We start from the raw sequence: 27,843 nt of genomic DNA, 5'->3' as shown, positions 1-27,843 counted from the left end.
CCCACCAATGAATGCTGAGTTCCTCAGTCAACTGAGGTCAAACATGGAAAAACCCTTGCCCCTTGAGAGCTGTTTCAGCTGGACACTGCCTGTCACAAGAAGAGGAAGCTGAACTTCGTGTGTTCCCATGACCTTTCCACCCGGAGATTTTGCTTGGTTCCTGGCAACTCTTCCCCTCCCCCGTCTCGCCTGCCACCTGTCCTGGCATTTGAAGATTTTCCTCTGGCCCAGCATGAGGTCCCAGAAGACTCATCCCAGGGGGCTGGAATCATCAGGCAGGAAGTGAGGTCCACTGGCCTTGAGTTCTTGGCTTGGACCAATGCTCTGGGCTTGGGAAATTCATTCATTCATTCAGTCAGTTGTACTTATTGTGTGCAGAGCACTGTACTAAGTGCTTGGGAAAGTACAATACAACGATCGACAGACACGTTCCCTGCCCCCACGAACTTAGTCTAGAGGGGAGAAGGCAGACATCAATACAAATAATTTACAGATATGTACCTAAGTGCTTTGAGGTGGGCCTGGGGGAGAACAAAAGGAGCAAGTCAGGGCAAAGCAGAGAGGAGTGGGAGAAGAGGAAAGGGGGAGCCTAGTTTGGGAAGGCTTCTTGGAGGAGATGTGCATTCAAAAAGACTTGGAAGCAGGGGAGAGTAATTGTCGAATTTGAGGAGGGAGAACATTCCAGGCCAGAGGAATGACATGGGCCAGGGGTTAGCAGGGAGTCAGGGCCAGAGCGAGGCCCAGTGAGGTTAGCCCTAGAGGCACGAAGTGTGCGGGCTGCGTTTTAGAAGGAGAGTAGTGAGGTGAGGTAGAAGAGGGCAAGGTGCTTTAAAGCCACTGGTGAGGAGTTTTTGTTTGATGCGGAGGTGCAGGGGGTCTGGCCAGGGACCTCGAGGATGGCAGAGATCAGTAGCCCAAGGATGGAGGGAAACCTCTCCGGAGGGGATGATTAAGGAACCTGGCTCTGCTATCTTAGAGAAAACAGGCAGAAATCCTCATTTAGTCAGTTTAGAGGCAGTGTACCCTAGTGGAAAGAATATGGGGCTGGAAGTTCTAGTCCCAACCCTGCTTACTGACCTTTTCTATGTCCTTGCGTGAGCCACTTAACCTCTCTGGGCCTCAGTTTCCTCAACTGTACAGTGGTGATAAGATGAGGTCACACAGCAGACAAGTGGCAGCTGTTCTCACTCTTAGACTGTGAGCCCCACGAGGGACGGGAACCACCCAATTTGATCTTCTTGTCCATCCCCCAGGGCTTAGACATAGTAAGCACTTAATAAATGCCATTATTATTATTATGATTATCATTCAAATTAGATAACTGTTGTTCCTTTGCCCTTCACCCTTCCTCATTACCCATCTCTCCGTGACGGGGCTTCCTCATCCGGTTCTCTGTGGATTGTCTTCAAAAGACTCCACCACTTCCTTTGACTTTCTTTTCCCTCTCCCCCCTCCTTTCACATCCCCTTCTCACTCACCCATTTGTCCTTCACTTTCTCGAATGATTCGACTTCCTGGAGAACCTGCTCATACCTCTGACTCAGCACTCCAGACTTGGCCTGTCCCTCTCAGAGACACAAACAACAACTGGGACATAATTTCTTATATATACATACATACGTATGTACATACACTCACACCCTCTCTCTCTCTCTCTCTATGTCCCAGTTGGTGTTTGTGTCTCTGGAAAGGATAAGCCATCTCTGTGTGATATGTTGTGACATGGCAGAGTGGATAGAGCATGGACCTGGGAGTCAGGTCATGGGTTCTAATCTTGACTGTGCCACGTGTCCGCTGCGTGACTTCGGGAAACTTCACTATGTGCCTCAGTGACCTCATCTGTAAAATGGGGATTGAGACTGTGAGCCCCACTTGGGAGAGGAACTGTGTCCAAGATGATTTTCTTGTATCCATCCCAACACTGCCCGACACACAGTAAGGACTTAAGAAATACAATTATTATTGGCCCTCTGCCAAGAACACACGAGTCTGCTCTCCATAGCTGCCAATTTAGCACTGGAACACAGGCAACTTTTAATCAATTAGTTGTATTTATTGAGTGCTTACTTTGTGCAGAGCACTGTACTAAGTGCCTGGGAGTACAATATAACAATAAACAGACACATTCCCTCCTCACAACAAGCTCAGAGACTAGAGGGGGAGACAGACATTTATATAAATAAATCGCCGATATATACTATCAATCACTCAGCATTACCTGTGGAGCGCTTACTGTGCACAGCACTGTACTAATTACTTGGGAGAGCTCAATATAGAATTTTTAACGAGAGTTTGGGGAACTTGAACTGTATCGCTGCCTTCTCCCATCCACTTTCTTCAGTTTTCTCGACGGGTTTGTCATTGGAAACGTTTCAGGTTCCCAGGCTAGTCTTTTAAAACTCCGAACAAAGTCTCTTCAGGTTTCTTTGTGACAAATCTAAATGCTTTCTCTTGGTCCCCTGCCAAGGGCCTCTAAGCAGAATTCTGTTCTTCGGCCAAAGTAAAGGCTGAGTACCAACTAAGTCATGCCAGTTCTCTAGGTTGTCCGCGGGCTCCGGCCACAGCTGGTTTTGGCTAAACCACACCTTTAAGTCATAGTGCCTTAAGCAGGATCCACCTTTCCCACAGGAACAATGTTTTGAATAGGGGATTGGTTCCTGAACCTGGGTTGGGTACCCTATTCTGACCCAAGTGCCCCAGAGTCCTGTACCCAGTCAATTACAGAGGAGTCATAGAGCTACATTAATCTGCTTTCATCGAGTCAGAGAGTTTCCCTTGCAAGGTAGCCAAGCTTCCTGGAGATCAGATTCCTCCAAACTGCTCTGTCTCTTCCTGACCCCTCCCGACTTTAACCCTCTTTTTCTCCCCTTCACCCCAATGCAGCATTTTAAGATTATTTTCCAAGGCTTCCATGTGCTCCTCCCCTTGTCCGGTCTCCCACAAGCGAAGCCCACGTTGCCTAGTCAAAACTGAGGAGTTGTCAAGCCTAAACAGAGTGTAGGTTGAGAAAAATAAGAGTGTTTATTGTCACTTGAAGTGTCTTTACTTTGAGGCTGACCCAGATCTGGCGGGCAACAACCTTCAGCAAACAGAGCTCCGGTCTTGCCTCTCCTGGAGGTGTTCGCAGTGCGGCAGGCAAACTACAGCAGAACTGGGGGCCTCCTCCGTCCCCAGTCAAGGGACAAGTCACTGCTTGACGCCGTGAGCCGAGCCAGCGGCGGGAACACCGAACCCTCTTCCTGCTTCCGGGTATGGAATCCGCGGCCTCAACCGCCCCGGGGCCAATTTTTCACCTAGTAGCGTGGGGGTGAAAAGAGGGCACGGAGGGTGGAACGGGGAGCTAGGAGACTCCAGTGAGCTAGCGGGTCAGAAAGATTCGAGCCTCAATTCTTTCTTTAGAATTTTCAGCCCCGGTTTGTTGTTCTCAGCCCCCTGTGGAGAGTGAGGGAGAGGTGGAGGCCCACCCAGAAAGCTGGGGGACATGGGTGTGAAAGCCAGGGCTTTGTTCCTCCAGCCGCAAACCTCTGGAGGCAGTGGCCCCTTGGAGTTGGCATCCCCGGGGTCTCGATTCCTTCCCCACAGATGAGGTGGACACTCCTTCAAGCAGGCCACAGCACCTGTCCCATCTCTTATCTCCCCCTAACACAGTGCAAAAACTGAGGCAGAGCCACACTGGTACAGGAGCTGAGACCCTAGTGAACCCCAGAGAAGCAGCATGGCTTAGTAGGTAGGGTACACGCCTGGGAGTCAGAAGGACCCTAGTTCTAATCCTGACTCCACTACTTGTCTGCTCTGTGACCTTGGGCAAGTTACTCAACTTCCCGGACCTCGATTACTTCATCTGCAAAATGGGGATTAAGAGTTTGAGCCCCACGTGGGACTGGGACTGTGTCCAACCTGTTTAAACTCATATCTTCCCCAGCGCTTAAAACATTGGCATATAGTAAATGCTTAGCAAGTACCATAATAATAATAATGATAATTATTATGAACACAGCCGTCTCCAGGTGCTTCTATCAACCGGTCTTAATCTTACATCACTGGGTCCCACACGAGCTTGTTCAAGCTCCGGGAAATTACCATGCCCTGAACCTGCAGGGCCGAGGGAAGCAAAGGGAAGAGAAACCGATATCCTGGTATCGGGTTAAACCTTCCACCTTTAGGAAGCCTCTGACCTCACAAACTTGCCAGGGATGGGGCACGGGTTGGGGGGGGGGCCCTGAAGGGAAAGTAGTAAATAGAGTTCCGTGGGCCGGGCCGGGGGCCTACGCAGGGAGGAGGGGAGTCCAGGCTGGATCTACACATGGCCTGCAGCAGCCCTGCCCACCAAGATGCTCTCCATCACCTTTATTTAACTTTATACACAGTGGCCCGGGGGCGGGGTGGGGCACAGCCCAGAGGCATGGAGGTGCTCCCCATCCATCACCAGCTGGCACAGTAACCTGTGGCTGCACCCTCACTGCTGTAAGGGTGGAGCGGGATGGGGCGAGGGGCCCAGCTGCAGCCCCGTGTCTGTAGGTGAGCCCGAAGGCGGGGGAAGGTCACAGTTTCCGCTGTCCCAGGGCGGGGCTGACGCGGTTGCCGCTGGTGGCACAGGGGATGAGCAGCCGGCGGTATTCCATGGGTAGGTGACGCTCCACCAGCACGTGCAGGGAGACATCGTCCGTCACCAAGCCCTGGCTGTGGAGCAGACCGGCAGGTGCGGTTGGGCCAGGGGGACGGAGGAGGAAAGCGGGGGCGTCAGACGGGTCACGGCTCCCTGCCTCCCGCCCCGCCCCAGTCAGGTCCGCGGCCCAGGTACGGAGAGAGGTTCGAGCCAACTCACCGCCGCATGAGCAGCTCCAGATCCTCCGCCTCCACGGTCTTGCGACCGGCGTGGCTGGTAAACACTTCCAGGTCATCCCCGAGCTGCCTGAAGTAGCGGTCCAGGCTGCCGGAAACAGGCACCAGCAATAAGGGCCAGGACACTCTACATCCCCCCAGCCATGGGCCCATGGAATCTCCTTAGTGCCCGAGGCATTAGCTGACTCTTCTTCCCTTCCTTCGCTGTGTCCCTGCCCACAGTCCCTCAGTGGGGGCAGGGGAACGAGGACTCACCTCTTCTCCACCACCTTGTAGGCAGCCTTCTCCACGGGCATCTTAGCGTAAAAGCCGAAGATCTTGGCATAGTGGCTCAACAGAGCCGAGCCTGGGGTTCGAGGTGGTCTGGGGGCTCGGGCAGGGCCTCGGGCTCGGGCCTGCTTGGTTGGAAAGCTTTTCGGGGGAGACCTGGGAGCAGGAAAAGAGCAAAGGCCACTGAGCAACCTCAGGGAAGCAGGAAATCGAATCCCGACAGAGCCGGGCTGGAGCCGAGGGCACCCTCACGCCCTTGGAAGATGGGTGGGCAGGGTCATGGGGGGAGGAGGTCAGAGGCCGCCCCCCTCCCTCCAAGAAGATCTAGACTGGGCCTTGGGAGTGTTCGACTTGGGTGAGGTGACCAGTCAATGAGGACAGGGGTCCAGCCAGGTGCAGAGACCCCACCTCCTCGTACTGGCACAGATCCCAAGGCCAGGCACTTACCTGGCAGGGCTGGGGGAAGCTGATGGGGCAAAAGCTTGCTGTCGTTTGGCCTGGATGAATGCTGGGGTCTTCAAGGAGATCTCTGGGTTCAGAGAGAAGAGGAAGAGGTTGGGGTCAAGACGGCCCCAGCCCCTCTGACCTCTGGGAGAAGCTCGGGGCTGCCAATCTCCCCCATGCCATGGACCTGGGAAGTTGAGGCCCGAAGGCCACAACTGCCTCAGTTACCTCATCTGTGAAATGGGGATTAAGATCTTGAGCCCTAAGAGGGACAGGGACTGTGTCCAACCCGAATTTATCTTGTACCTACTCCAGAGCTTAGAACAATGCCTGGCACATAGTAGGCTTAACAAATACCATTAAAAAAACAAAACAAAAACACGAGGCCCTGGGGTTAGTTCTGCAGGGTCTCCCGAGGGACAGCAAGAGATGAATAGTTCAGTGTTGTTGACCACCTACAGCCCCACCTAGACTCCCCCCTTCTTCCCCCAGGCACTGAGACAAGACCCAAAGGATCTTGCTCTTGGTTTACAACAAAAACACACACCTTTTGCTGGGGAGCAGTGGTGAGAAACGGGGAGTGGGGCTGGGGAACGGGACTAGCCACGTGGACTCAAGGACCTCCTCAAGTGTCGGGTGAAGAGGAGGGTCCCGGTGTCGGCTCTGCGCCAGAGCTGTCGGGGCTGTGTCCTGCTCTTACCAGCTTCCTGCACGGCTCCTGTATGTTCCTCTGATCCCTCTGCCTCGGTTTCCACCTCTTCCTCTTCCGTGGTGGCCAGCCCATCCTCCTCCACCAGTGGCTCTGGCTCGTCCTCCTCCATCACCTCGTCCTCCTCTATTGCCTCGGCCTCCTCCTCCGTCGTTACCGCCTCATCCTCCTCTTCCCCCACTGTCACCGCCTCGTCCTTCTCCACCAACGGCGTCACCTCATCTTCCTCTTCTCCCATGGCTGCCACCTCGTCCCCCTCTTCCTCCTCTATTGACTCTGCTTCCTCAGACTCTTCCTCCTCTACCGTCGCCCCGTCTTCTTCGGACACCACCTCCCCCTCTTTCTCCTCCTCTACCGACTCTGCAACCTCGGCCTCTTCTTCTGCCTCCAAGATGTGCGCCTCGTCCTCCTCCGCCAGTGATGCCGCCTTGCCCTCCCCCGTCACCGCGCTCGTCCCGTCCTCGCCTGCCAAAGGTGTTCCCTCGCGCTCCCCCATCGCTGTCGTCGCTACATCCTCCCCTGCCAACGGTGCCGCCTTGCCTTTCCCCGCCAATCCTGCCACCTGGCCCTCCTCCTCTACTGCCCGTGCTTCCCGCTCTCCCACCGCTGCCAGCTCCATTCCGCTACGGTGGCCGGGCTCCGCTCCAGCTTCCCTGATGTCCTTATTCCGTGTGGGAGTAAAGCGAGCGGAGTGTCTGATCCCCAGGCTCTGTCTGCTCACCTGAGCCCCGTCCAGGCTCCTGGAGGCTGGGGACCAAGAGCCGGGAGGGGAAGAGGGAAATGAGGAAAGGTCAGATAAGTTCTTTTCAGTTTGCCATCCTGCTTCTGAGGCTTCTCCAGCCCGGCCACTGACCATATCTTTCTCTGCCCTCCTGGCGTCTGCCTCGGCTGGCAGTGGGACGACAGCGAGGGGAAGGGAGGAAGGTTTTGCCTCCATCCAGCTTCTGCTCCTTTCCCTCAATCGGCCCACTCTGTCCTGACTCTCAGCTGTTCTCGTCCAACGTGGAAGGGGGTGGGGACCTACCCCTGCCGGCCTGGCCTCCCTGCCTCTGCCCAGGGGGATCGGACACGGACCCCTGGCTGGCCTGGTGGGGAACGGCTTGGGACTTGATCCCACTGGGAGCTCCAGCCTCCACCCCAGAAGCTGGCAGAGTTGCTGGGAGTCAGGATGGCCTCGGGGACTACCACCCCCACTCATGACTAAAATGTGCCCGACTCTGCCATCCATCCCCAAACGCCCAAGGCAGGGATGGCCTCGGCAGGATCCAACCGCTCACTCACCACCGTCCACCTGTCTGGCTGGGCTCAGCCGGGATGCGGCAGAACTCGGGCTTCGGGTCTGGTGTGCGTCAGCCTTGTCTGGGTCCTGCTTCCCCTCGCCGGCGGGCTGGACTTGGGAGTGGTGGGGCCGGCTCTGATCCCAGGGAGAGGCCTGCAGGAACAGCTGGGTATCCCCTAAGAGGGTGTCCGCCACCACCCACGAGTCGGCCGAGGCTGCCTGGGCGGCTAGGAAACGAGACCCCGATGTCACTGACGGAGCCCCCCGGGACCTGGGAAACTCCTTCTTGTAAGCACAAGACACCCCCTTACACCTGGGACCACCCCGGGGGGCAGGGGATCTTTCAGCCATTTTTGTGTTCAGCTTCCAGGTCCCCCTCGCCACCCACCAAAGACTCCCAGAGATGGGCCTCACCTTCCTGCGTGGGCAGGGGGGTCTTCTCCAGCCCCTGCTCAAATGCTTCCAGGCTGATGGCCTTGCGAGTTCTGGGCCTCCGGGCCAACCCGGGTCTTTTCACGGACTCGGGCAGCACAAGGGCCGTTAGAGACAGGTTGAATGACCTGCGAGAGGAGGAGCACGGAGCTCAAGGTGAGCTCAAGGCCCACTGTGAACCCGCCCCTTCCTCTGGCCGGGGCTGTACCCTGCGCGCAAGGCTGCTGCCTCTCACCCTGGGGGGACCTGGGAAGAAGCAGAGCTGGGGCATCTACATTAAAGAGAAAAACAGCGTAGCCTAGAGGAAAGAGCCCAGGCCTGGGAGTCAGAGGGCCCGGGTTCTAATCCCAAGGCTGCTGCTTGCCTGTTGTGTGACCTTGGGCAAGTCACTTCACCTCTTTGGGTCTCAGGATTCTCATCTGTAAAATGGGGAGTCGGTACCTGTTCTCCCTTCTACTTAGACTGTGTCTGACCTGATTATCTTTCATCCCAGTGCTCAGTACAGCAGCATGGCCTAATGAAAAGAGCACAGGCCTGGGAGTCAGAAGGTCAATGGGTTCTAAACCCGGCTCTGCCACCTGTCTGCTGTGTGACCTTGGGCAAGTCACTTCACTTCTCTGGGCCTCAGTAATTTCATCTGTAAAATGGGGATTAAGACTCTGAGCCCCTTGTGGGGCAGGGACTGTGTTCAACCTGATTAGCTTGTATCTTCCCTAAGTAAGCGCTTAAAAAATATCATTGTCATTATTACCACAGTGCTTATTATTATTAGTAATAATAATAATAACATTTGCGGCATTTGTTATGAGGCCAATTTCCCTCCTCCCTCCAATCGCGTCTGAGCCCCTCCCACCACCAAGCCCCAAGCGAAGCCGCTTTCAGCCGTACTTGGTCAGTGAGGACGTGTTGGCTGAGGCTAACGGCTCCTCAGCAGGGATCGTCAGACTGGGGGCTCCTGTCCGGAAGAGACCGTGAGGTTAGTAGTTCCCAGGGAGGCCGGCCATCCCCACCACCTCGGGGAACAGGAAGACGGTCAGATGAGGCAGGGATAGCGGAGATACCAAAGCCTCCCCTGGAAGATCTGCCCAGGAGCTCCCTGCCGCCCGCTCTGGGAGGCCTCGGTCCCACCCCATCGCCCCTCCCCCGGACGGTCTCCATGGGGCTGTCTGGGGCTGCTGGGAGCGTACAGACCCCAGCAGCCCACAGGAGCTGCAGCGGGTCCGAGGACTCACCCACAGAAGCAGCAAGGCCCTGGTCGACTCCGCGCTCAAACTCGGACAGCCTCAACTTCCTCCGTTTCCGGCCAGTGCCCAGCTGTGCCCGAGCCATTGGCACGAGGGGTTCCAGCTCTGGCAGCTGCAGGTCCAGGCTGGAGCAAACGGGAACACGATCAGGGAAGGGCACAGGGAGGAAAGGGATCTCAAGGTTCCCCTTCCCTCCCCCCAGCTTCCACCCTTCATTGCCATCCCAGAGTCTCACCGGGCTCCCCCAAGACCATCCTGTCACACACCTGCTCTGCCTGCTTTCCTGTAGGGGCTGGACTTCTTCCACTGCTGGTGCTGGGGAGTTGGGCACTAGCATGGAAGCTTCTGGGGCTGCAACGAGAGAGCAGGTGAGGCGAAGGCGGGAGAAGAGAGTGGGGGTGTATGTACTGCTTGGGCTGGGGGCGGGAGAACACACTGTGCTCAGGCGCAACCGCCTGAGGCCCGGGCCCAACGTCACCCCTCGAAGCAGTCCCCTGGGTCCTCCCAACCCTTTGGCGAGCCCTGGATCCAACCCCACTCGCTGTCCCCCGTCTCTGGGTCCTGGGCTGCTTTGGGCCCTGCTCACCCGTCTGCATGATGTTCCTCAAAATGGTCCTGGGAGTCTCTTCGTCCATCTTGTCTCGCCTTGGTGGGGCGGGCCTGCTACTGGCCTGGGATTCCGGGGGCCTAGAGGAGGAGGCCCTCTACAAAGAATGCAGTCAGTCAGGCACCAGCGAGGCTGAGCAGTCAGTCCAGGGCTCTCACTGAAGCAGGCCCGATCTCCCTCCCGGGGAGAAGGCCAGCCCCCACCACCTCCCCTGCCGGCACACGCCAATTAGCTGAGGTCGGTGCGTGGGTTCCTACCTCCTCCACAATGGCGAAAGCATGGGCCTAGGCCTCAGAAGACCTGGGCTCTAACTCTGGTTCTGCCACTAGTACGCTGCGTGACCGTGAACAAGCCACTTCACTTCTCTGGGCCTCAGCTTCAACTGTGAAACGGGGATTCAGTACCTGTTCTCCCTCCTGCTTAGGAGGTGAGCCCCTCGCGGGACGGTGACGGTACCTGACTTGATTATCTTGTATCTACCCCAGCGCTGTGTTCGCTCGGCACATGGTAAGCGCTTAACAAATACCACAGTTATCACTATGATTCTCCTGTGAGACGCCCTGGGGAGTACCGTGATCCTCATCGAGCGCCGGACTCTCTCCTTCATCCTGTTGCGTAGCGTCATGGAGGGAGACGACGTGGCGGGGGTCTCAGGGGGCGGAAGGGGTGGGCCGCTGAGACGCAGGCTCCTCCGGCGGGTCTCCAGCTTGGGCTTTCTGAGGGAAGCCGAGACGTAGCCATCCCTGCCTATGGACTCCTTCCGGCCCAGCCAGGGCAGTCCTCCGCACCCTGCCCGCTCCATTGCACACTAAGGGCCACGTAGCCTGAGAAAACCTCAGGCGGGCGGTGGAGAATCTTCTTTACCAGTGGGCAGCTCTACTTCTGGCTCACTAGTAGCTCCGCCTGTGCAGACTCCTTCTCCAACTCAAATCTGAGGGACAAGGCCCAAGCCTCCTAGGAGCTCCAATCTTAAGGGACAAAAACGGACCAACTCCCACCTCTCCCAAGAGTTTACCCAGGGTCAGAGAGCCACTATCTCCAGGCTGACCCAAAGGCAAGAGCTAGAGAGTTTCCCTCCCCATTCTCCTCTCTTCTTCCTGCGCAACCTTCTTCCAATCCTGTCACCTATTATCGATCATTCATATTCATTGAGTGCTTACTATGGGCAGAGCACTAAGTACTTGGAAAGTAGACTATAACAGAGTTGGTAGATGCATTCCCTGCCCACAAGGAGCTTACTGTCTAGAGGGGGAGAGACATTAATATAAATACGTGAATTACACAAATGTACAGAGATACTATGGGCTTGGGTCGGGCAAATAAAGGATGCGAATCCTACTGCACTATCAATCCATTAATGGCACCCTCTGAGTTTCCGAGTTTGAGGCACTAGTACAGTGGAAGTGAGATACATGGCCCCTGCCTTCAAGGAGAATAAAATCTCATTGCTTGGTTGATTGAGAGCCGAACTACCCTGCCCCGTCACCTCACTCGGTAGGGCCACGGAGTGGGAGAATGATTCCGGACACGTGTTCCTGTGCTCTGACTTAACATCCACCGAACCCCCCCGACCCGCTCACAGCCAGAGTCCATCACGCCGCTCCCCCCACCCCCAGGTGGCCCACCAGCCCAGGCCGAGCCCTGAGTTGAAGGGAAAGGCCGGGCCAAGGCCTACCGTGGAGAGGGCGGGCTAGACTCACCGGTCATGGCCAGGAACGGGCAGCGGGGTGTGGGGAGGCTCCGTGGCCAGCACCCGCTTCAGCAAGGTCCGTGTCGTAAGGTCATCCTCCGGAAGGGACGCCATCTCCCCGGGCTGGGGAGGGACGGGCGGGCGAGGCGGCCTGCTGGGAGACAGCAATTCTTCACTCATGCACCCACCAGGGCTGTAGCCGGGGCCAAGAGTTGGTTGCTTCTCGGGAAGCAGAGGAGCAGCGTGACCTTGGGGATAGAGCTCGGGCTGGGGAGTCAGAAGGACCTGGGTTCTAATCCCAGTCCTGCTATTTGTCTGCTAGGTGCCCCTGGGCAAGTCATTTCACTTCTCTGTGCTTCGGTTACCTCATCTGTAAAAGGGGGATTAAGACTGTGAGGCTCATGTGGGACATGGACTGTGTCCAAACTAATTAGCTTGCGTCTATCCCAGCACTTAGTACAGTGCCTGGCAAATAGTAGGCGCTTAACAAACACCATTAAAAAAAAAGAGAGCCCAGGGGTCCTGGAGGAGAGGGGAGGGGGAAAGGCAGGGGACAGAGGCCAGAGGAAGGGAGGTGGGTGGGCCTGGAAGTCCGAAGGTCATGGGTTCTAATCCCGGCTCTGCCCCATTTCTGCGGCGTGACCCTTGGCAAGTCACTTCTCTGGGCCTCAGTTACCTCATCTGTAAAATGGGGATTAAGAGTGTGAGCCCTATGTGGGACAGGGACTGTGTCCAACCTGAATGACTAACCTGTATCTACTCCAGCACTTAGAACACTGCTGACACAAATACACTCTTAACAAGTACCATAATTATTATTATATTAGAAAGGTGTTGCGGGGAGAGAATCGGGAGGTGACACAAGGTAACGGGAGGAAATCAATCAGTCAAAAGTATTTATCGAGCGCTTACTGTGTGCAGAGCACTGTACTAAGAGCTTGGGAGAGTACAATATAACAGAGTTGGAAGACACACTCCCTGTCCACACCACGCTTACGGTCCAGAAGAGGAGACGGATGTTAGTATAAAGGGATCATTCATTCATTAATATTTATTGAGCGCTTACTGTGTGCAGAACACTGTCCTAAGCGCTTGGAGTGTACAGTTCGGCAACAGATAGAGACCATCCCTGCCCAACAGTGGGCTCACGGTCTAAAAGGGGGAGTGGCTTAGTGGAAAAAGCCCCGGTTTTGGTAGTAAGAGATCGCGGGTTCTAATCCTGGTTCTGCCACTTGTCTGCTGCCTGACTTTGGGCCAGTCACTTCCCTTCGCTGGGCCTCACTTCCCTCCTCTGGAAAATGGGGATGAAGATGGGGAGCCCCACGTGGGACCACCTGATGATCCTGCATCTCCCCCAGCGCTTAGAACAGTGCTCGGTACCTAGTAAGCGCTGAACAAATACCAACATTATTATTATTAGATTGTGAGGCCTAGGTGGCTTAGTGGAAGGCCTAGTAGCTTAGTGGAAAGAGCCCGGGCTCGGGAGTCAGAGGCCGTGGGTTCTAATTCCGCCTCCGCCATTTGTCTATGTGATCTCGGGCAAGTCGCTTGACTTCTCTGGGCCTCAGTTCCCTCATCTGGAAAATGGGGATTAAAAGGGTGAGCCCCACGTGGGTCAACCTGATTACTCTGGATCTTCCCCGGCGCTTAGAACAGTGCTCGACCCATAGTAAGCGCTTAACAAACGCCAATGACTATTATTGTCATTAATTACTACTATTATTAGAGAAGCAGAGTGGCTCAGTGGAAAGAGCCCGGGCTGGGGAGTCAGAGGTCATGGGTTTGAATCCCCACTCTGCCACTTGTCAACTGGGTGACTGTGGGCAAGTCACTTCTCTGGGCCTCAGTTCCCTCTTCTGTCAAACGGGGATGAAGACTGTGAGCCTCACGTGGGGCAACCTGATGACCCTGTACCTCCCCCAGCGCTTAGAACAGTGCTCTGCACATAGTAAGCACTTAACAAATACCAACATTATTATTATTACTTAGGACTGGTACTGCGCTTGACCTGCTCACTAGAGAAGCAGCGTGGCTCAGTGGAAAGAGGTCATGGGTTCGAATCCCGACTCTGCCACTTGTCAACAGGGTGACTGTGGGCAAGTCACTTCTCTGGGCCTCAGTTCCCTCATCTGTCAAACGGGGATGAAGACTGTGAGCCTCACGGGGGACAACCTGATGACTCTGTCTCTCCCCCAGCGCTTAGAACGGTGCTCTGCACATAGTAAAGCTCACCTCCTCCAAGAGGCCTTCCCAGACTGAGCTCCCCCCTCTTTCCCTCTGCTCCTTCTACCCCCCCCTTCACCTCTCCGCAGCTAAACCCTCTTCTCCCCCCTTTCCCTCTCCTCCCCACCCCCTCCCGTCCCACCCCCTCATCACTGTACTCGTCCACTCAATTTATATATCTTCATCACCCTATTTATTTTGTTTAATGAGATGTACATCACCCTGATTCTATTTGCCATTGTTTTAATGAGATGTTCTTCCCCTTGACTCTATTTATTGCCATTGTCCTTGTCTGCCCGTCTCCCCCGATTAGACTGTAAGCCCGTCAAAGGGCAGGGACCATCTCTATCTGTTGCCGACTTGTCCATTCCAAGCGCTTGGTCCAGTGCTCTGCACAGAGTAAGCGCTCAATAAATACTACTGAATGAACAGGAAGCGCTTAGCAAATACCACCATTATTATTGTACCTGCCCCTAGAACAGTGTGTGGCAGACAGGGTGGAAAAGAAAAGAAAAAGTACCGTGGGAAGGGGGGAGGGCTGCAGAGGGTCCGAAGGACGGGCCAGTCCTCGAGCAACGGCCGCCGGCTTCCCAGCGCGCGCTCCCGCCGCTCCCTTTCGAGCCAAATCTCGCGAGCTTTGCCGCGGGGGGCTCACGGGAAATGTAGTTCTCCTTCGGCCTGTGAGGCCTGATCGCGCAAGCGCCGTAGGGGGTGGGGAGGAGGAAAGCCGGGCTGGGCAGTAGGAAGGAGGAAGCAGCGTGGTTCAGTGGCAAGATCCAGGGCTTGGGAGTCAGAGGTCATGGGTTCGAAGCCCGCCTCTGCCACTTGTCAGCTGGGGGACTGTGGGCCAGTCACTTCACTTCTCTGGGCCTCAGTGACCTCATCTGGAAAATGGGGATAAGACTGGGAACCCCACGTGGGACCACTTGATGCCCCTGTATCTACCCCAGCGCTTAGAACAGTGCTCTGCACATAGTAAGCGCTTAACAAATATCAACATTATTATTATTATTTTTATTAATCGCCCCACGTGGGACAACTTGATTCCCCTGTGTCTACCCCTGCGCTTAGAACAGTGCTCTGCACATAGTAAGCACTTAACAAATACCAATATTATTATTATTGTTATTAATCCCAGCTCAGACGCTTGTCAGCTGTGGGACTGTGGGCCAGTCACTTCGCTTCTTGGGCCTCAGTGACCTCATCTGGAAAATGGGGATGAAGACTGGGAGCCCCATGAGGGACAACCTGATCACCTTGGATCCCCCCAGCGCTTAGAACAATGCTTGGCATATAGTAAGTGCTTTACAAATACCAACATTATTATTATTATTATTATTATTAATCCGGCCCTGCCTCTTGTCAACTGTGGTGACTGTGGGGCGTGGCTCAGTGGAAATAATAATAATATTAATGATGGTATTTGTTAAGCGCTTACTATGTGCTGAGCACTGTTCTAAGCGCTGGGATAGATGCAGGGTCATCAGATTGTCCCACATGGGGCTCACTTTTTTAATCCCCATTTTTACAGATGAGGTCACTGAGGCCCAGAGAAGTGAAGTGACTTGCCCATAGTCACACAGCAGACAAGTGGCAGAGTCAGGATTAGAACCCACACCCTCTGACTCCCAAGCCCAGGCTCTTGCCACTAAGTCACATTATTATTAAGCCACTTTGCTTCGGGACCAGGCTTGGGAGTCAGAGGTCCTGGGTTCTAATCCTGGCTTCGCCACTTGTCAGTTGGGTGACTTTGGGTGAGACACTTCACTTCTCTGGCCTCAGTTACCTCATCTGGAAAAGCGGATGAAGACTGTGAGCTCCACGGGGGACTAGCTGAGTACCTTGTATTCAGTCATATTTATTGAGCACTTACTATGTGCAGAGCACTGTAATAATAATAATAATAATTTTGGTATTTGTTAAGCACTTACTATGTGCCAAGTACTGTTCTAAGCTCTGGGGTAGATACAAGGTAATCAGGTCCCACCTGGGGCTCACAGTCTTCATCCCCATTTTCCAGATGGGGTAACCGAGACCCAGAGAAGTGAAGTGACTTGCCCAAAGTCACACAGCTGATAAGAGGCGGAGCCAGGATTAGAACCCACGACCTCTGACTCCCAAGCCCGGGCTCTTGCCACTGAGACACGCTTGGAATATACAGTTTGGCAAAGGAGACAATCCCTGTCCAACGACGGGCTCACAGTCTGTATCTATCCCGGCGCTTAGAGCAGTGCTTGGCACATAGTAAGCGCTTAAATGAATACCAACTTTTACACTCCAACACAGTTGATGGACGCGTCTCCTACCATAACGAGCTAACAGTCTAGATGGGGAGAAGTCTTGAGGGGGAGACAGACATTAAGATAACGAAATAAATCATTTATAATATGGAATTTAAAAATCTGTATGTAAGTGCTGTGGGGTTGAGGGTGGGAGAATATCAAATGCTCAAAGGTCGCAGTCACGTGCGTTAATGACAGTAGTATTTATCATCAATGGTATTTATTGAACGCTCTATATAGCATACTGTACTAAGAGCTTGGGAGAATGCAATACAACAGCGTTGGTGGACCTGTTTAACACACACATCTGACCTGTTTAACACACACATCTCTTTCTCACTCATGCCCGGGGATTGTTTCACCCACCACAGTTTCAATTCATTTACTTTTTGGAAGCTCAGCACTATTCAAACACTCCTCCACCTGAGCCTGGAGGTTTGGAGGGGAGGAGCAGCGGTTCGATTTGGGCCACAGGGGAAATTGGTAGTTGGAGGCACTACAGGGGTGACAAAAGGTCAGGGACAACAAGAATGGGGGCCTGGGATCTTCCACCCCAAAAAACTTAACCCTGGGAACTCTTTGGACACCTCCTGGACTAAGGGGCCCTTTAAAGATTCACAACTCTGGATGTGTTATCTGCAAGGATTTTCTACTCAAAGCATTTGACGCATGGACATTGGAAGACTCAGAATGTTAGTAGATTGCATTTAGCATTTTTTTCTGGTACTATTCATGGTGTTCTGATGCGGGATATATTGTTCAAAATAATAACACTGAACAAAAACAAAAAACAAATTCAAGTGATATATATGATGTATTATTATTCTGAACACCCAACCACCCTTCACCGAGTCCTGTGATTGGGAAGCACTGTCCGTTTCTATGGGATACGGAAGGGGAACGCAAAGACTCTGGAGCAAGGAATGGATCAGGAGTCTTCCCGGCAATGCGTAATATAATAATTATTATTGTGGGATTTGTCAAGAGCTGACTATGTTCCAAGCAGCCTACTATGTGTCTCTACTAGGGTAAATACAACATAGTCAAATCAGACGTGGTCCCCATCCCACATGGGAGCTCACAGTCTAAATAAGAGGGAGAGCAAGTATTGAATCCCTAATTTACTAATGAAGAAACTGAGGTCCAGAGAAGCTAAGTGACTTACCTAAATTCACACCGCAGGCAAATAGCCAAGGGGGAGATTAGAACCCCAGTCCTCTGACTCCTAGTTCTTTCCACTAGGCCATGTGCTTCAAGTTTCCCAAAAAGTCACATGTGACTGGTAGCCACAAGAGCCATCCCTGGCCCTCCCAGCGAGGACTGGTAATTTTTTTTTCGGACCTCAGGGTGGTCAAATGTCTGAAGCTAATCCTGGACCCAGATGGGTCAATCCACTTCTTGAATGTATCTCCTGACCCCTGGATTTGACAGGTTGGTCTTGTCCATCCTGGGTGCTTGTCTGGTTAGTCACCCTGTAAAGTAATTCCTCCTCCTACAGCCCTCTTTCTCCCACCACACCCTGCCCTCTTTCAATGTTAACCTGTTTCTCCCCCATTTACAGCTTTAAAAAATTGTTTCCCCACTTTCCCCAGCTCTTGTCTACCCCCACCCCCCCATGAAGACCTAATAATGCTGATATTTTCATCAACTACTTACTAGGTGCCACTATATTCTAAAAACTGGAATAGACACAAGATAATCAAATCGAACTCAGTCCAGTACGGGGCTCACAGGCTAAGAAAGAGAAAGAACGAGTACTTTACCTCTGTTTTAAAGATGAGGAAACTGAGGCTCCTTAGAGCAGGCAAGTGGTCGAGTTGGGACTTGAACCAAGGTTTCTTGACTTACGGTCCCTGATTTTTTCTACTAGGCCACACTACCTCCCAGTCTTGAACTGTATGGAGGTGGTAAATGAAGCTGGTGCCGTAAGGGAGGCCGATGTCATAAAGTCAAACCCCCTGTGTTTGTACAGCTGAAATGGTGTAAATTTAGAAATGTTGCAAGTGTCGCTCATTATAAGTCAAAATAGGTTTAAGACAAGGACTACTGTCCCAGAAGCTCATTGCATATTTCTTCTAAAAAAAAGTACGATTTTCTCACCAGTATCAAGGCAGAGAATGAGTCTTTGGGAAAGACAATTATGAATTTATTTGCCTTTAAGCAACTCTCAAGTTACTTAAAACCAGAGGTGAGATCAACAAGGGGTCTTTTCTCAACTGTAAACTTTACAGATGCACATCCAAGCCAGTGATTCAGTGACAGTGCAGTATCGGTATCTTAGCATAGATTCTGGCAGTCTCGACCACGTAGTTGGAGAAAACTGCTTAAAATGGTTCCCAAAATGGAGAGGGGAGAGAGCAGGCTTCAGAGGGGACTGAAGAACAACCTTGAATCACTCTCTGCTCCTGATCATCTTGCTTCTGTGGTTCTCAATGGCCCAACCCACTTTCCCCCTGGCACCAACTGCCGGTGGCTCCAATCCCCTGATATGCTGGCTTGGCCAGGGTTCAGGCTGAGGGTACGATTAGGCCAGGGTCCAGAGGAAAGGGCCCAGTTCCAGAAATGAAGAGACCTAGCTTCTCGACCCAAGCCTGCTGTGTCTGGGCCTTCGCGATGACTGGTTTCTGACCAGACAACTGCCTGAGGCATTCCCCAAGGTGGTCAGACACAGCAGGAAAAATAGCTAGGTAACACCGGCGGGGAAGGCAGCGGTAGCTGTCTATGGACAGTGCCGGCTGGGTCATGGTGCTTCAGCACAGGGTCAGCATGAGGCTACGATCTCTCTGGCCGCCCGTGGGTCCTAAATGGGAAAAAGTCGTGGCTGAAAGTCCTTGGTTATATGCTCTTCCTATTCGCTCTTCCTATTTGCTGGTGGCACCCTTTGCCCTGGCAGGAATATGATGGACAGAGACAAGAGAGGGTGAATGATGGCCACACAAATCATAGGCCCCAGAAACAATCCCTCCACGCAAGTTCTTAGGCCCGGAATCTCAGATGTGAGCCCCATGGGGGACAGGGACTGTGTCCATCCCAATTTGTTTGTGTCCACTCCAGCACTTAGTACGGCGCCTGGCATATAGCGTTTAACAAGTACCGTAGTTGTGAGGCTGGTCTGTCGATCTCAACAGGAGATTCAAGTTTTATGTTAGGGTTTGGGGGTGGCCACATTGGCCAGAACGGGTGTACCCAGGTGGTGGGCTTGGGTTAAGACCCCCCAGGGTGGACAGAGGGAGGGAGAGGAGCCACCAGACTGAGGGAACCTCTGGGACCGGTAAGGGGTGGCCCTGCTCTTCAGGCTCATGTTGCATCGCAGAAAGCAGCTGTGAGCATGTGCACACGTGAGTGTGTATACATATGTGAATGTGTGTACGTGTGTGTGTATTTTGTTTTGAGGGAGAAGCAGACTGCCCATTGGCTAAAATGAGGGTGATGGAAAGAACTTGATGAGTTTGCCCCTGGCCATGTAGGGACCCTGAAATTCAGCACATAACACTCGGAAAGACTTCTGTTACTAACTCCTGGGGAAGCCCAGGAGAGTCAGCCCAGGGCCCGGAGAAGGATCCAAGGAGCCATAAGGAGCAGGATTCAGGAGGAGTGGGAATCAAACACTGCATGGGCGGGGAGACTTCTCCCTCCCTCCTCCACCCACCCTGGATGGAAGCGACTTCGGGATCCCACGCGGGTCCCGCACCTGCCCACCAGTTAGAATAACCAGTTTCGACCCGAGGACACCCATCTCAGCCCCAGGCCGAGTCAGGATTGGACCCGGGACCTGGGACGGAAGCGGGTCGTGGGCTCGGGGAGGGGGTGTGGGCACCAACGAGGCAACGTCTAGACAGAGGAATCCGTTTTGAGCCAAAGTTTATTAGTGATGCATTAAACCAACAACAGCACAGCTGAGTCCCCAATTTCATATCAGTAGCCTCCACTTTAAGAAAGGCGTTATATACAAAGAATATTAAATTAGTTGCAATAAGTTAGAAAAAAAATAACATCAAGGGGCACCTCCGGGGCGCCGGGTCCTCGCTCCCCCACACCGGGGGTTCCAGGAGGTCTCCTCCTTCAGCAAATTAAATAAATAAATAAATAAATGGGGCTTCGACACGAGCCGCATGTATGACATGAGCTCAGGGAACCTCCTCATCTCCCCTCTAACTAAGGTACCGCCCCCTATGGTGTACGTGGTACATACAGACGTTCGGCTGGAAACCAGTAGTTGCTGATTCGGGTTCGGATCTAGTGCAGGAAGAAATTGGTGATGGCCTCCTCCCCCTTGCTGGCCCCCAGGAAGACTGGCTCGTCCTCCTCCCGGGAGGTGCTGATGTACCAGTCGGGGTAGGCGGCCGATTCGAAGGTGGTGGACGTCCCCTCGGTGGACTTATTGAAGATGAAGCGCTCCTGATTCTTCCCCAAAAGGTCGCTCTTGTTGACCACCTGCGACCAGAACGGACAACCCGAACCGTGAAAAGACTGCCTTCTGTGGGGGCTCAAGAAGTCCGACTGATAAAGACCCCCCCACGTGAACTGGAGAGGAACTAGGGGGCGAGAGCAGGACTGGGGGTAGTCGTTGGTGGTAACACCTTGCTTTCACCTAGAGCTTTTTCGTGCCCTTGCTACTGTTGGACTTTCCCAACACATAGCACAGTGTGTCACACTCAGTCTCTCAATGTAGTCTGTCATTATTAGCACTAATACGCGTCTTAATGTTTTCCCACAGTGTCCCTGTGAGGCGAGGCAGTTGCTGCCCCATATTCAGATGAGGGAACTGAGGCCCTGAAAGGTGGAAGTGACTTGCCCAAGGTCACACAGCAGGCCAGAGGTGGAGAGTGTGGCCAGTTGTCCAGTTTTTTGCCAGACAATGTCTGTCCTCTGTCCACCTTCTTATCCAGGTTTTGTTTTTTAAGCGCTCGGCCTCCCTGGGCCGTGGCTCCTGCCATCGAGTTCTGGGCTCAAAATGACGGCTGGGTCCACAGGGAGCTGCGGGGATGAACGCAGAGACTCCGGAGCAGGTGGAGGGAGGAGGAGATTCCCTCCGGAAATACACCCTAGGTTTGGACAGACTCAGATGGACGTCTGACAAGTGTTGCATGTATTTTTATCCCGGGGGCCTCAGGGCATCCGGTATCTGTGAGGGTCAGCACTGACCTCTGTAGTGACAGATCTGGGTCTCAGATCCTGCTCTACCAATTCTTACATCTAGGCTTTCCCACTAGACCACGTTGGGTCTCCACTCCCTGGGCAGTCGGGAAGGGCTCTTCCCCAGCCTGTGATTTACACAGAGCCAGGAGACCAGCCTAGAAAAGGTCTCCCCGGAGGCTGATTACTCAGGGATCCTAGACAGCTACCATTCTCAGGTTAATTCCCAACTGCTTTCCTTTCCTCCTCCTCTTCCTCCTCTCCCCAGCCAGGCAGGTCCAAGAAAGTTCGTGGGTCAAGGGACTCAACCCCGGCCCGGCTGACTGGGGAGGGTGACACAGTCGGGGCGGAAGGAAGGGAGAGGCTGGGCTGCTAACCTCTCCCCCGTGGCCCCAGGAGCTTTGGGCTTTGCAAAGTCATTGCATTTTGTTTTGAAGTTTTGGAGTTAGAGACTGGAGATCTAATTGTGCAGATTTGTGTTATCTAAGCCCGGAGGTCAACCTGTCAACTGTAGAGTTCAAGGTGGGCCTTTGGGAGGAGGAGAGGGAGCAAGCCGGCTGGGCTTGAGGGGCTGAGGCCTCCGTGACCCCCTGGAGTTGGCGCATAGGCAATATATGCGGACACTCACATTTGGGAACCTTAAGGCCCCAGACCACGAAGGCAGAAGGGCTCTCTCCCCAGAAGACAAGAGGATTTGGGAGAGGGACTCACCTCCAGCTGCAGAGTGGGCTTGCCGCCTTTCTTCACACAAGACAGGTACAGGTTCCCTGGGTTTCCCCCCTTGATCCCCAAAGTCACGGGCTGCTTCACTGTGGGACCTGCCAGGCGCTCTGTCTTGTAGTAGAAGTTCATGTTTAACTTCACTGGAGAAGAGAGGAAAGGAGGGAGAGGGTGAGGAGAGAGAGCATCCGGGAGAGAACAGAACTCCAAGGAGCAATCCAAAATGGCCACCACCCAATCCCCCACACCTCAAGGGCTCCTGGCAGCCCGAAAATGACCCCTGCGGCCCATTTCAGCCCTCATCAGTGGGCAGAGGGGGTTCAGAGGGATTAGGGTTAGGGTTAGCAGAGGGGACTTTGGGAAATTACCTTGAGCTCCTACTTCGCCTGACCTGGGGAGTCCTAGCCAGGGAGGGGGTGGGTGGGTATGTGTGTGTGTGTGAGAGAGTTGGGGGGGTGTGGAGGTGGGGCAGGCAGTGGCTCCATTCACCTTCTTGGGTAGCGTTAGCACCTATGAGGTGCAGCGCTCTCAGCTCGCAGGGATTAGCCATGGTGTTCAGGGTGAAGCTCTTGTGCTCCTCATCCCAGATGGTGACCTCCTGGCATCTCAAGTAGTGGTAGAGTGAGTCGGTCACCAAGGTCTGTTCCCACGTCGAACAGGAGATGGGTTCTGAAGGGAAGAACACACCGAGATATGAAGCAGCCTTCAGGACTCACTTCCCAAGCGGGCCTCGTTGAAGTCCGACCTGGAACCCCTGGGCGCCCGAGTGGAGGCTGTGGCGTCGGCTCACGGATCGGTCCGTCAATCAGGGCTTTCTACTGAGAGCTTACTGTGTGCGCTTGGGAGAGAACAATGCACTTGTACTCTTGATCCCTGTCCTCAAGGAGTTTACAGTCTAGTGTGACAGACGGACATTAAAATAAATTTCAGATAGGGGAAGCGACAGAGTGTAAGGATCTGGGGCCGTGGGTGGGGTGAGTATCAAAGTGTTTAGTGGGTAATGATAATAATTATTATTATGGTATTTGTTGAGCACTTACTATGCGCCAGGCGCTGTACTAAGCGTCGAGTGGATACAAGCAAATCGGGTTGGACACAGTCCCCGTCCCACATGGGGCTCACGGTTTCAGTCTCCATTTTACAGATGAGGAAACCGAGGCAGAGAGAAGTGACTTGCCCATGGTCACACAGCAGACAAGAGGCAGAGCCGGGATTAGGGAAAGGTGGCCCTAAGCCTTTGGCACCCTGGGTCCTGACGGGCATTGCTGGAAGGGGCACAGCAGGGTGATGCTAACACAGAACGCCCTGCCCCCATGCCCTTTTATAAAAAGGAAAATGACCCTTGGGAACATCAAATTACAGGCGAGAATGTCCGCTTAGGAGATGGCCCTCCCTCCCTCAAGGCAGACTGAGCTAGTTGCAGAACAGAAACCTCTCCTTTCCTCCCCATCCGCCCCCCGAGTCACTGACTCAGCAGGATGGACTCCAGACACCAACTTTGGTAAAGAATAAAACCACAGAGCCTCCCTCCCTCTCTCCTTCTGGCACTCTCCGCCTACGCGGGAGTGGGACTTTCTAGGAACTGAGATTCCAAGAGCACTGGAGTGTGTGACCAGGTGGACAACCCTGGAAGGGACTGCTCCCGGGTTAGTAGTTGGGTCCAGGGTCTCCTATACCCACCTTCCTTGAAGATAGAGGTGAAGATGTCCATCAGGTCCCTGTCCATAAAGGACGTGTTGTAGGACACCGCCTGTCTCTTTATCCTCTCCACGGCGACAACGAGGACCACCGCCTTGCGGAAGCCGTGGCTGGAGGGGAGTTCTGTGACCTTCAGCTCGATGCCCATCTGGCATGGTGAGCATTTGTCCTCCTTATGGATTCTTGTCTCTTGGCATGTCCTTGCCTTCAGGTCCTGGAAACCACTCTGGGCAGGGAACAAAGGAAGTTGGGATTTAAGGGTCAATCAATAGCATTTACTGAGCAACTCCTCGGTGCAGCACACTGTACTAGTCACTTGGGAGAGTTCCAAAGAGTAAACAGACATGATCCCTACCCTCCAGGAGCTTACAGCCTAGTGGGTTCTCAGCTTCATCTACCCAGATTTGTCTTCATGGACCCCTCCCTACCGCCCAGAGATCAGCCGCACTGAGTTTCTCGGATCTGGATGGGCCGCTTTGCGCCCAGCCACCTCGTAAGGTTCGGGGGGGTTGTTAGGAGAAGGCGGCAGCTGCTTGCAGTGCCTGAAAGCCTCTCTCCTGGAAAGATGCCCCTCAACGGGGTGTCGCTCATTCCCCACTGCCCCTTACTCAGTACCTCTCATCCTCCCCCTCCTTTATGCAAACGCCTGAATGAGGAGCCCCAGCTCTCTCCCCCGAGCGGAGACCGGTCTTCCACCGGTTAGTTCCTGCCCAGGATATCAAATCCCCCACCACCTGGGAAGCGGATCTCAGCGTAGGCTCTCACCTTTATTTGACTGGGACCGTCGACTTCATAGAACTGGTCTTCTCCATCTCCACTGTAAAAAGCCACAGGCAATCTTTCAGATAGAGCTCCCAAAGCCCCGGGAAAGGCCTTTATCACCCAACTGAGTCTAGTGAGGCTGTCAGCGGCACCCCCACCCTCCCGGAGCCCTGTAGACCAAGTGGACAGAGTGGGCAGAGGTGCCCACCTCCATGCTCGCAGAAAGAAGCCACAGCCTTGCCCTGCCTGCAGAGAGCCTCATGGCTGTCCCGTGCCAGCCCAGGGCCAGCTGGAGTGGTACTCAGGCCCACTGACTTGCAGGAGGCCAGAAGCCAACCCTCTAACTCTGGCTAGATTTGACATCTTGCCGGTAGTGTCACCAGAATTTCCCTTCTTTCCCGGGAACCCAAGGATAGCGGAGAAGAAAACCTATGTGTGTGGGAGCCCCACCCCCCTTCCTCATTTCTCCGCTTTGAAAGATGCCCACACAATCCCAGTTCCTCCTTCCTTTCACGTGCCCGGGGGCCCTTCCTGGAAGGGCACCTGAGAGATTGGGAGGTAGGAGATCTGGGTTCTAATCCCAGCTCCACTACTTGCCTGGTCTGTGATCTTGGACAAGTCATCTAACTTCTCAGAGCTCAGTTTTCTAATCTGTAAAATGGGGATTAAGTACCTGTTCTTCCTCCCCCTTAGCCTGTGAGCTCATGTGGGACAGGGACTGCATCTGGCTGATTATCTTGGGTCTAGCCTAGCTAATTAGGAGAGTGCTTGGCACATAGTAAATGCTAAGTAAAAAAATAATAACACTAATAATAATGTCTCTCAGATCTAAAACATTTTAGATAATCTCTTTGTGGGTTCCATGATAGACAGGGACTGTGTCTAATTCCCACCTGTGTATTCCCTTCCAGTGTTCAGTACAGTGCCCTGCACACATTAAGCAGCTACTAACTACTATTTTTAATACCTAGGTTCTAATCCTAGCTTTTCCACTAAACTACTAAATTGGCCTATCTGGGCTTCAGTGTTTTCTTCTGTAAACTATGGATAAAATCCCGGCTCCCCAAACTTCTTAGATTATGGTCCCCGAGTAGAAAAGGAATTGGTTTTGCTCTGATTAATCTGTTTCTCCCCTGCTGTGCCAAGTTAAATAGTAAGAGCTTAATAAATTCTTCCTCTTATTATTGTTACTCTTGTTATCGTTCCCTCTTTGCTCCTAAGCACTTAGTACAGTGCTCTGCACATAGTAAGCACCATTGATTGATTGATTGATTATCTGGGGGAAATCACTCGCCCAAATCTCCCTGCCGAATTAGCCTCTGCTTACCTGTAGCACTCCATCAGGTCCCTGGACTGGTCTGGTACTCTGGCCATGGTTGATTCCAAACCTGGACAGGAGGAGAAAAGAAAAAGGAGTCTCAATCAATCAGCACTCCCACAAACGCTCGGCCCAGGGCCTGGGTGGGTTTGGTGGTGCCATCTGCTATTCAGTTACTGTGCTGGTACCAGGGTACTGAGCAGCTGAGCCCAGAGAGATGGAACCAACCTTAGCTTAGCTCAGGATTTAGGCTGCATCAGTCTGAAGCACTGGGCAAATAGCAAGCCCGTCCTCAAAAACCACAAGCCAAGAAAAATTGCAGTTGCTTTGAAAAACACCAATCGGAGTAGAGAGGACGCAGAGATAGAGATCTATTTCGTGAAGCGGCGTGACCTAGTGGAAGGAGCACGGGCCTGGGAGTCAGAGGACCTGAGTTCTAATCCTGGCTCTGCCACTTGCCTGCTGTATGACCTTGGGCAAATCACTTAACTTCTCTGTCCCTCAGTTTCCTCAAATGTAAAATGGAGATTCAATACCTGTTCTCTCTCCTTGTTAGACTGTGAGCCCCATATTGGACAGGGACTGTGCCCAATCTACTGAACATGTATCTACCCCAGCACTTAGAACAGTGCTTTTCACCTAGTTAGTGCTTAACAAATACCATAATTACAAACTGCAATTACAAATCAGTTCATTACTCTGCTGCTCAGAAAGCCCTTCCAGTAATGAGATCTCTCCCATTTCTGTCATTTGAATTCAATCATCTAGGATACAGTTGAACACAGTGAACCCATAACCATCCCAATGAGTTAATGAAGAGTTAGCGAAATCAGTACCTGGTTGTCTCTTAGTTTTCTTGTCGTCTGTCTCCTCCACCTCTCTGGAACTGTCTTGTTCCCCGTAGGCTGGCATTCTTATGGAGATTGAAAGAGGAAGAAGAGGAAAAAAAAATCCCCTTTGCTCAAGCGATTGCATAAGAATAAAAAGAGAAATGGAAAATTTTGGGGCGTATTTGGTGATACAAAATGGCCTTGGGGTTCTCTTCAATCTTCCCATCCATGAAAAAGATTGCAGCAGGGAAGAGAGATCATTCCGTTATTATTTTTATAACTATTGTTATGGTATTTGTTAGCGCTTACCATGTATTAAGCACTGTTTTAAGGTGCTGGGGTAGATATAATCAGGACCATCCCTGCCCCTGATCCACATGGAGTTCACCATTTAAGTAAGAGGGAAGACAGGCAGTAAATCCCTATTTAACAGATGTGGAAACCGAGGTACAGATAAGTTAAGTGTCTTGCCCAAGGTCACACAGCAGACAAGTGGTGGAGCCAGGACTAGAACCCAGGTCCTCTGACTCCCAGGCCTGTGCTGTTTCCTAAGCGATTATTTTTTCAGCACACGGAACAGCCTGGTTGAGGCTATGGGGATTTGGGATGTGTTTCCTACCGTTCCTGGCCCTTCCTCAGCTTCTCCCTTCCTTCTAGTGTCATTTGTGTCAAAGTTATCCCTGAAGGTATATGTGGTTTTAGAGATTGCCTCCTTCCCTCTGTGGGCTTCTGGTCCATCAGATTACCCTAAACTAAAGCAGAACTCTCTGTTTTTGAGACATCTGAGCAAAAACTCCAGTTGCTTCTCGTTCTCCCTCAGGAAATAGCAGTATCCTTGGGTTTCCCATCAGGATTCCATTAGAGTTTAAGTTCCCTGTGGGCAGGAAACGTCTTTCATTTCTTTTGTACTTTCCCAAGCCCCCAGTATAGAATTTTGCACTCAGTGAGCACTCCTTAGTGCTCAGTAAACACTATTCATTCATCCATTCATTCAATCAATTAACCAATCAAAGGTATTTATTGAGCACTGACTGATGGCAGAGGACTGAACTAAACAGCTGGGGCAGGACAGGACAAGAAGGTGAAAGGCATTGAAATAAATACAGATGGAGAAGTGTCGTGGTACCAGGATATGTAAATAAGTGCTGTGGGACTGCAAGTCAGGTGAAAATCAAGTGCTTAAAGGGTATCCAATGCATGGGCGATGCAGCAGAAGGGAGAGCAGGTAGCGGAAATGAGCGCTGAGTCAGGGAAGGTCCCTTGGAAGAGATGGGATTTAAGGATGACTTTGAAGGCAGGGAGAGTGGTGGTCTGTATGATGTGACGGCAGAGTGAGCTTGTGGGCGAAAATAGGAGA

General features: G+C 52.9%; 2 protein-coding genes across 4 annotated transcripts; both read right to left on the bottom strand.

Moving 5' to 3' along the window:
• Nucleotides 1–4,324: 4,324 nt before the first annotated feature.
• CENPT (centromere protein T) lies at nucleotides 4,325–14,343 on the bottom strand. 3 transcript variants are annotated; one of them, XM_029076284.2, is made up of 14 exons: nucleotides 14,261–14,343; nucleotides 11,528–11,671; nucleotides 10,399–10,543; nucleotides 9,807–9,924; nucleotides 9,487–9,571; nucleotides 9,209–9,345; nucleotides 8,865–8,931; nucleotides 7,959–8,104; nucleotides 7,547–7,771; nucleotides 6,257–7,012; nucleotides 5,560–5,641; nucleotides 5,098–5,268; nucleotides 4,826–4,930; nucleotides 4,325–4,680 (listed from the first exon to the last, which is right to left on the bottom strand). In XM_029076284.2, the coding sequence occupies exons 2-14, from the start codon at nucleotides 11,629–11,631 to the stop codon at nucleotides 4,542–4,544; spliced, it is 2,280 nt and encodes a 759-aa protein (XP_028932117.1). In that variant the 5' UTR covers nucleotides 11,632–11,671; nucleotides 14,261–14,343; the 3' UTR covers nucleotides 4,325–4,541. The 3 variants fall into 3 exon arrangements, with proteins under 3 accessions (XP_028932117.1, XP_028932119.1, XP_028932118.1); XM_029076286.2 differs by having other exon boundaries at nucleotides 7,547–7,720; XM_029076285.2 differs by having other exon boundaries at nucleotides 11,528–11,668; nucleotides 14,261–14,332.
• Nucleotides 14,344–19,866: 5,523 nt separating this feature from the next.
• LOC103165286 (interleukin-1 beta) lies at nucleotides 19,867–26,568 on the bottom strand. The gene is made up of 7 exons (XM_007656760.2): nucleotides 26,493–26,568; nucleotides 25,666–25,726; nucleotides 24,342–24,393; nucleotides 23,559–23,802; nucleotides 22,368–22,547; nucleotides 21,870–22,021; nucleotides 19,867–20,456 (listed from the first exon to the last, which is right to left on the bottom strand). Exons 1-7 carry the CDS (start codon nucleotides 26,566–26,568, stop codon nucleotides 20,259–20,261), a joined length of 963 nt encoding a protein of 320 aa, XP_007654950.1. The 3' UTR covers nucleotides 19,867–20,258.
• Nucleotides 26,569–27,843: the final 1,275 nt, after the last annotated feature.

This window comes from Ornithorhynchus anatinus, chromosome 11 (assembly GCF_004115215.2).
Source record: "Ornithorhynchus anatinus isolate Pmale09 chromosome 11, mOrnAna1.pri.v4, whole genome shotgun sequence".
Classification (NCBI taxonomy): domain Eukaryota; kingdom Metazoa; phylum Chordata; class Mammalia; order Monotremata; family Ornithorhynchidae; genus Ornithorhynchus; species Ornithorhynchus anatinus.
The sequence above is the reverse complement of the archived record's forward strand: the minus strand, read 5'-3'. Positions and strand labels throughout refer to the sequence as shown.

Bases quoted from the DNA above. Each gene is read 5' to 3' on its own strand.
- CENPT (XM_029076284.2), bottom strand. From the start codon at position 11,631: ATGGCGTCCCTTCCGGAGGATGACCTTACGACACGGACCTTGCTGAAG. The intron at 9,572-9,806 runs GTGAGCAGGGCC...CTCTCGTTGCAG, and splicing joins GAGGAACATCATGCAGACGG to CCCCAGAAGCTTCCATGCTA. The intron at 7,013-7,546 runs GTGAGTGAGCGG...CTTGGTCCCCAG, and splicing joins AGCCAGACAGGTGGACGGTG to CCTCCAGGAGCCTGGACGGG.
- LOC103165286 (XM_007656760.2), bottom strand. From the start codon at position 26,568: ATGCCAGCCTACGGGGAACAAGACAGTTCCAGAGAGGTGGAGGAGACA. The intron at 25,727-26,492 runs GTACTGATTTCG...CCTCCTGTCCAG, and splicing joins GAAAACTAAGAGACAACCAG to GTTTGGAATCAACCATGGCC. The intron at 23,803-24,341 runs GTGAGAGCCTAC...TTCCCTGCCCAG, and splicing joins ACGGTCCCAGTCAAATAAAG to AGTGGTTTCCAGGACCTGAA.